The sequence below is a fragment of the Zootermopsis nevadensis genome, unplaced genomic scaffold (assembly GCF_977971745.1).
Source record: "Zootermopsis nevadensis isolate Lab colony 2312 unplaced genomic scaffold, Znev_1.0 Znev_ptg000003l, whole genome shotgun sequence".
Classification (NCBI taxonomy): Eukaryota; Metazoa; Arthropoda; class Insecta; order Blattodea; family Termopsidae; genus Zootermopsis; species Zootermopsis nevadensis.
The window spans coordinates 13,501,094-13,509,767 of record NW_028259135.1 but is presented as its reverse complement, the minus strand read 5'-3'; the positions used below and the strand labels follow the sequence as shown (position 1 = coordinate 13,509,767).

At 36.8% G+C, this 8,674-nt stretch overlaps 1 protein-coding gene across 9 annotated transcripts in view; it reads left to right on the top strand.

Moving 5' to 3' along the window:
• Window positions 1-29: 29 nt before the first annotated feature.
• The window catches only part of LOC110827524 (sodium-independent sulfate anion transporter-like), a 15,252-nt gene continuing 6,607 nt past the window's right edge, over window positions 30-8,674 (top strand). The window contains exons 1-7 of one of the 9 annotated variants that reach the window (XM_022059251.2): window positions 30-468; window positions 3,580-3,666; window positions 4,334-4,542; window positions 5,931-6,129; window positions 6,537-6,757; window positions 7,212-7,380; window positions 7,804-7,968. In XM_022059251.2, coding sequence (XP_021914943.1) covers window positions 4,378-4,542; window positions 5,931-6,129; window positions 6,537-6,757; window positions 7,212-7,380; window positions 7,804-7,968 — 919 coding nt within the window. In that variant the 5' untranslated portion in view covers window positions 30-468; window positions 3,580-3,666; window positions 4,334-4,377. The other 8 variants (XM_087342564.1, XM_022059259.2, XM_087342562.1 and 5 more) reach the window with 8 other exon arrangements.

Genomic DNA, 8,674 nt, shown 5'->3' with positions numbered 1-8,674 from the left:
TCACCACCGTGTCTGGACCGACTCTGGGACCCTTGGGTACTCTTGGGTCCTTTACTCACGGGTAAAGCAACCAGGGCATGAAACCAGCCAGTCACCTTCATCTAGTGCTGAGATTAAGAATGTGTGGAGCTATTCCTTCACCCCCCATACATCTTTGTGCCATCTTGCTTTAATTTGGCTCCAGGGATGACTTTTTACCTTTGCAATATTCAGGATTTACCCAATTCAAATTGATCTGTGTTCTGGACAGGTAAGTTAATATTATTATGTGCATTGCCCATAATTGAGAAATGGCAGACATGTTAATATTTCGTTTTTTCTTCAGGTAGTGACAGAATTAAGAAATCTCTGAAGGCATTACCAAAAACCAGAAACTGTAACTAGCTGCTGAAATTTGGTAATTCATATGCAGAACCACTCCAGCAGTGCAACTAATGCTGGACACATTACTAGGAAGATGGACCTCTGGTATGTTTGTTTCGCTGCTTTCATCACCACCTATGATCTGAGCAAAAGGACGCCTTTGGAAGGTTGGTGTAGTCCAGAGAGTACACCTTCCCAATCTTGTTGATAAAACTTACCTTGCATGCATGTAGCAACTACCATAGAGTTGTGTTAGGATTTTGAATTGTTTAATGTATGATAGTATAATTTAGACTATTTTATGGGCACTTTAAAAGTTCCTTTCAACTCTTGTTGACCACATTCACTTTAGGATAATGTTTTTAAGTTGCAAAAAACATTAAGCAACATGGAATCTAATGTTGTCACAATGTAAGTTCTTTAGTTGCTTGGTTTGTCAATAAGTTTCGCGTAATTTATTGAAATCAAAGGCTCGTTACTGTTCACTGGGGCGTATCGCAATCCAGATGGATCCAGTTAACGTCCTCACTTTTCCGTTGCTTATGCCGTGCCACGGAGCGAGCTGTTAACCCCCAAACCCAACCCCATAGCAGGCGGAACACTCTTCTGCCGTCTTCGACTCCATTCTGAAGCCGTTCTCTTTCACCAGCGAGCTGAGAACGGGGCATAATAGGCTTACGCGTCTGTGTGTTGACAAAATCGAGATAATTATTCGGTTTGACGTTGCGCCAATATTGGGTTTCCGCCACAGAACCCTCATATAAACTGCAATACTTAGAACTGAGGTCGCAATGGAAAAATTTGTCACAAGTCAGCCTTCAAAACGCAGTCGATAAATCAATAAGATTTGAAGTTCTCACAGCGGTGAAGTTGACGTTGGTCTTCTGGGTTGTAATGCCGTGTAGACGTGTAAGTAGATACTTTCCGAAATATTCTGCTTCCGACTTCAGGGCTTCAGTAGTATGTTTCTCTGAAACGTTGGTATCTACCTACAAATCTACACGACACCTAGACCCAGAAGACTACTTCGACATAATGGCCAGTAATGTCGTAATGGCTTGTAATCAGCACAACCAAGGTATTACGACACCCGACCGTAGAATCTTATTTTGAACAAAAGTACGATAAACTTTACCAACAGACGTGTGGCATCATCGCCAAAAACAGGCAGAGTATAGACGTATACAACTGCAAACGGAGTAAATAGCTTAAGAGAAGACACGCAGAAGGACATATTAGCGCGGCACTCCTCCACCTTAATTAACAGCTACATAGGGTTCAAGTATTTTCGAACACCTCAGCAGATACAAACATAAATTGTATAGAACTAACCGATGTACTATCAGTGTCAAAGGAAGTCCGTTTAAAACCATATTTAACTTAACTTTACCAAATTACAATGTCTACAGACTGATGGAACCCTACAGTGCGCTGAATGGTGAATCTAGTAAAAAGCTACCTAAGGTCTGTACAAATAAACATCAGGAAATTGAAAATCATTTAAACTAACTCCGTGGAGCAAAATGTTTCTTGAGACCATAACAGTCGCTCAGCTGGTCAAGATATTCCCTTTGTTTATGGAACTCAGGAACTCGAAGTTTCAGGACTGATTACAACAGTCCATCACTGGACTATATCCAAAAATGAGTCCATTCTAGTCCATAGACTCACACAAGTCATGTGTTCTCTTGACGCGATAAAAGTCTGTTTACCCGAATACAATTCTGTGCTTGAGTGCTGGACTAATGTGCAGCTGCCTTGGAATTCTGGTCAAACCAGAAACGTTATTGTTTCATGCAGCCGTCATATTATTTCACATTGAACAGATTTCAAAGATCTATTACTATTATTATAGGCCTGCATCATCTCAGGGCCCTATAGGCTATAAAATAGGTCTAATGACTCTTCCATCCCCCAAGTTAGTGCGACTTCCATGCTCATATTACAGAGTGTAGGCTCCACTACCACATTTAATCAAAACACGTTCAGCGGTTCTGGAGCTGATACTTGCGGACAGACACGATCAGCCCTATTTCGTGCTTAGCGTGCAAAGAACGCATAACATCCCACTGATGATTGTTGGGTGATTGTTAAGAGCTTACATTTAAATGTACTTATGCATATCTTTCCACCATTTAGTTTTGTTATCATGTTAACCCTAATATCAGTGAAGTTCTGATCAGTATAAATAATATATGATGTGAAGCTTTCACGGCGGCTTTCGTTAATAAAGTCTTCTCGGGCTATCAGCCGTGTTAGATGGTGATTAATCGCCGACGTTTCGAGGACCATCTCTGTCCTCATTCTCAAGGCTGTTTACGCCACACATTCCCCCACCAAACGCCGCGCGGAGACCGGCAAGAGTCTCGGACTTTTAAACGATTATAGTTCGCACTACGAGAAACACAGTAAACAGCCTTGAGAATGAGGACAGAGATGGTCCTCGAAACGTCGGCGATTAATCACCATCTAACACGGCTGATAGCCCGAGAAAACTTTATTAGTATAAATAATGCCAGGAGTATAATAGCACGATGAACTGAATCGCCTATAATTGAAAGAGACTGAACAAATATTTGTTGTTTTTGTGGGCTTCAGTGCCCGTATATATGCCACTGAGATGAGGCCAAAACCGACAGAGGTTACAGTGTTTGTATTACAATACTTTTTTAGATATGAGTAATTCTCTCTGGTGACATCGAGTTTATTACAGCAGTGCATCACGGGTTAATGGTTGTTGGTAAATAAGCGTATGTTAATTTAAATTTACATAAAATGATTTACAGCCTTTAAATTATGTTTGATGTATACACAACTATTTTACACTTAAAATGAACGTGGGTGGTTATAATTAGATTTTAATGAGTGTCGCAACCTTATATAAGAGCAAAAAATTAAAATTGTCTCAGTTTAAATATGTTTAAGTTCTGATGTGCAATGTACGACTTACCCTTCTGTGGAGACAACACTATTACTATGATTTAAAAGTAAGTTGTGTAATGCGTAGTAAGAAATTGAATTAAATGGCATTATAATATAAAGAAGGATTAAAGTAACTTTGCAGGCAATAATAGAAATGTGAAATTATAAGTACATTCTCATCTGAACCCGTAAGTACACTGATATAATCATACTTTGAAGTATATCTTTACAGTACGCTGACAAGTTACTTACGCCACTTTTTCTCGGTGTTTTGTATAATTACATTATTCGCAGATAGATGTCTGTAGCTGCAAGCACGGCAAATAAAGAGCGTGAGATTTGAACAGAGGCCGTAGAACTCTGGAACTGACAACGACCAAGGTATATTTTATCGACTCTTCATTGATTATGTTTTATTACAAGTGTTTATTTGTTTGAATAATGCCATCACAAGACACAATGTTATGGGCATTTGCTTCTTCTATTTCTGTATAAATGAGTTTTTGAAACTCTGTGCTTGACTTAACTGGTGAGACAACTTTATTAACTTGCTATCTTTTCTTAAAAATATTGCTGTTTTTAAATATTGATTGCTTTACACATATTTAATTTCACTTTGTGTAATCAGTTGCAATTTTCGTACTAAATGTTATCAGTGCTTGAAAGTGTAATTGGTAGAACTTCCAAGAAAATTAATCATATCTCCATTTCGAATATATGTTGGTTACAGGTACATAGAATAATAATTTATTTTAATTCCAGTGTGAAAATATAATCTATAAATTTCCTTTGCAAGATATTCAGTTATTAACTGTAAATAGTGCATATAGTTACCTTAGTTATATAAAGGGTTAACTGAGTTTAGGTGTAATAAGTTTTAGCTTGGTTTTTTCTTACACCCTGCTTGTTTAAACTGTAAGTGCTTGACACAGTTTTCTTTGTGTGTGTTGTGTCATAAAGTCAGGTTCCATAGGTCACTGAACATTATCTTCTGTTTAGAAGGGCAGGATCCATTGCAAAGTCATAAAAACAACCTTCTTTTCCACAGCAACAAATACTGTGACATCTGGAATTCACATAGAAGTGTCTGAGATGTGCACAAAAGAGTTTGTGCACAGGCGATTTCCATTCACCAGATGGCTCCCACAGTATAATTTCTCTACTTTAGTTCAAGACATGCTTGCTGGGTTGACTGTTTCACTGACTTTAATTCCACAGTCAATTGCGTATGCTGAAATTGCTGGTCTACAACCACAGGTATACATACTACTTTTGTGCAGCTTCAGAATAGCATTTTATAAATACACTCTTCGGGATCAAGTGAAAAGTATCTTTGTTTTTATTTTCCCTTCCTATCAATAGAATTCACTTGTAAGGGTTTAAATACTGCATAGTAATAGACATTTTTATTTGGAATTAGAGCAGTTTTTTTGTTATTACAGTTTATAGTTTGCTAGCAATAGCATATGAATTGCATGTGTCCAAGGAAGACTTTGAAGAGAGATTATAAATAAACAGAGAATTATTGTAAAGAACATTATTTTGAATACTGAAAATTAAAAACATAGCCATGGTATGAATGAATGTTTTGATGTTATGTTTGAAAATTATTGTTGTTGTTGTTCCTTGGCTCTACAACCCGTTTGTGGGTCTTTGCCGTCCCCTATTCGGGGGTTTCCTAGTCTTTGAAGTGTTCGTTTGTGAGCAGTTGGTGACCAGCTCACTGACTGCACAATTTCTACTCAATCCTGATTTGACTGCCAGAGCCATCTAGCAATGAATCAGGAGACTTGGGTGAGAAATGGCCGCTGAATTTTGCCTACAAAACATCTCGTTCATGCTTGTAAGGTTATTTTACATATGCTAAATCTACGACATGGGACCACCAGCTTTACTTCCCCTCTGAAGGAAGTAGTGCTACGGATTTTTATCACCCTTAAAAATCCATCGACCGAGGGCGACATTGAAAATTATTACCACGGAAAATTTTCACAATGACATGTCACTGCATAATTAACGTCTGCTGGATTATAGTCCTTCTTGAGATGCTAATAACCACTTAGCTACTCAATAAATTCCCTGCCTTTTATGGAACCCAAAGGTTTATTACTGTGTTTACAATATCCTACCAAACCCAAACCCTCTGTAACTTTTTGTAACCTGCTAGTTTCTTGCTATGAGGAGTTGTTTACTCTTCATCTAACTTCTAAGCTGTGGGCTGTCTATGACTTCTTAAGTACAGTTGCAGTTGCCATCTATATCTGGAGGCCTTCTCCTCAATCCACAGCTGATGACTTACTAATATTTTAAATAACATACTTTAAATTATTTATAATTCTTTAGCAATTTTATTAGGAATAGCTAAATTATAACACTCTGGAAGAAAATTATGCGTGTGTGTGCAAACACAGAACTACACAATCAATTTGCAGTCAGACATTTGATGTAACATAAATTATCTGTCTTCAGTTTATTAAGACAGAACTCTGAACATATATTGTACATCAGGGTGCCACCATCAAATATGAATGTTTGGTATCCTTAACAATCAAAGTGTGAAAACCATTGTCTTAGGACATTCAGATCTCTATTTACATTTATCTGAAGATCAAATTGATTGATGATTAATGACTGCTTTGTTGCAGTATGGGCTTTTCTCTTCATTTATGAGCTGCTTTGTTTATATATTCCTGGGAAGCTGCAAGGATATTACCATTGGTCCAACAGCCATGATGGGTATCATGACAAATCCTTTTGTTGTTCAGAATGATAATCCAGACTTTGCAGTTCTATTGTGTTTCCTCACAGGGTGTGTTATGGTCTTGGTGGGATTATTAAGACTTGGTAAGTTTAAATGAACAAATTCTGGTATGAGTATAACTTCAAAGTATAAAGACTTTATATTTGTAACTTTGTATTAATTTGTAATTTTATCTTCAGTAACAATGAAGTTATTGTGGATACAATTTGTATGGGTATATTGTAATAAGTGTTCAACAAATTTCCAAAATATGGCAGAAACTATTTTTTATTACTGTCAGTTTTAAATTGTACATTTAGAAATGGTGTTTGTAACCTGGCATACTAATTTTTAAACAACTCTGACACACAGCTGTGCTACTAAAAGAAGGAAATACATTTCACCCCTCACACCCAAGAAAAGAATGTCCTAAAAACCTAGTTTTAGTTGGATAACAGGTTACGTAAAAAATAAAAATTCCTGTGTTTATGAGTTTCTGTTTTTCTGTCAGGTTTTCTGGTGGAGTTCATATCACTTCCAGTCACTGCTGGTTTTATATCAGCTGCAGCCATCACAATTGCTTCATCTCAGCTGAAGGGCCTGTTTGGAATTAAAGGGAGTGGACATAGTTTTGTGGAGTCGTGGGCGAATCTATTTAATAATATACAGGATACCAGGCTTGGAGACATGACGCTGGGTGTCTGCACTATACTTCTTCTGCTGATTGGACGAGTATACTATCTGATATAAACTGTTTATTTTAAGATATTTCTGCAGTATAATTTTGTGTCCTGTACTCTAAATTTAAAGATTAATTTTAAAAGTTTTGTATAAACATCAATATTAATTTGTTAATTAAATTTGCTAATTCAATCTATACTTTACTAGACCTCTAAACTTTGAATTTGTATGTTTAATACCACAGATAGAATGTACATCATACAAAATACTCATAATATTATCTTCAATATTGTATTACTATAATTTTGTTTCAGGAATGTCAGATTGTCTCATTTGAAACTAATCATTCTGGTGATAAGATCTGTTTATGCTGGATTTAAATTTATACAGACTGTACTTAGGTTGTGTACAGAAAATTAAAAGCTTTCCTCAAATTTGGCAGAAGTGGATTGAGGTTTTATTTTCATAAAATAAATATATTATGTTTTGTTTTTTGTGTATACAGAAATTGAAAGACTTTGATGGTGGGCGCAAAAATTCTTCTGCAGTACACAGACTTATAGGAAAGATGCTGTGGATGATTTCAATATCACGGAATTCTATTGTTGTCATCATTGGTATGATTCTGGCCTACATGTTTGAAAGCAAAGGATTCAAGCCCTTCAAAATAACAGGTATGGAATTCAACCGTTGTGACACTGTTATGTTTTCCGTTGGTCCTTCAGTGTATAAGGAGTCATTACAGAGGTAATTCATTTCATCTTGGTGCAGGTCAAAGGCTATTCCAGGAATTTCACAAAAGTCCTTCATTGTTTATAGCATTTATGTCTACAATTGAAACAAACAACAGATACACTGCTTATAATAGAGTTTGTTTGTAACCTAGAAGAAAATAAAGTGTCTGTCTAATATATATTTCATTTAGTTTGAGAAAGCGTAGTATCTGTGGTGAACATTCTGCACACTACTTGAAATATCACAATCTTATTAACCTTAAGCTTAAGACATTTACATCTGATATATTGCAAAATTTTTCTCACATGGCAGGTACAGTCATTGTCGAAATCCCACAGCTTTTAATGACTTATTTCATTCAGGTGAGATTGAAGAAGGATTACCACCATTTGGACTTCCTCCATTCAGTACAGTCTCGCACAACCAAACCCTCAACTTCGACGATATGGCTAGCACGTTTGGAACTTCCCTATTCAGCATACCTTTCATATCATTCTTGGAGACTGTTGCCACAGCCAAGTCTTTCTGTGAGTATCTTGCCAGCAGACCACATTCATAGTAAGAGAATGTGATGGAATTTTGACATGCGTGATAAGTTAAAAAGTGTGTTTGCTAGGCTATCTGGGTTATGGATGACAGTAAGTTGAAGAATTGTTATGTACAGATTCGTTTTCCTTCATGTAAAATGTGCTGACATAGGTAGAACTGAGGTTGTTTGCAGTCATGTTTGAAATCTTGTCCACCTGATCATCCCACCTGTCCATATTGGCTTCAGTGCTGTGGTTTGATGCTGACCACTCACCCCATCTAGTGCCGAGGTCAAGAAAGAGTAGGAGCTATACCTTCACTCCCCCCAAGCGCCTGCGTGGCCTGTAGTGGGACAGGTTTACTTTACTTTGCTGTGGTTTGAATGGTGTTGGAAATAAGTTTTGATAACTAAAATAAATATCTGTTTTTTACTCTTAACTATTTCACTGAAACACCTTGCATAATTTAGAATGTTCCGTGCTATTTCTTTGAAGTTTATTCAGTATTAATTTTGTTATTTACAGAATTGGCCTTTAGGCTGCTAGAGAAGATCTGATGGGCTTCAAGTTTCTTACCACTGGTCTAAATGTGTTACATCCCAAGCTTCTTGTTTGTGCTCTGCATTCCTGAAACTTATGTTATATCTTATCTCACACAGTTTTTAATGTCCATAACAAGAAGTACACTTTCTATAAATGACAGCGG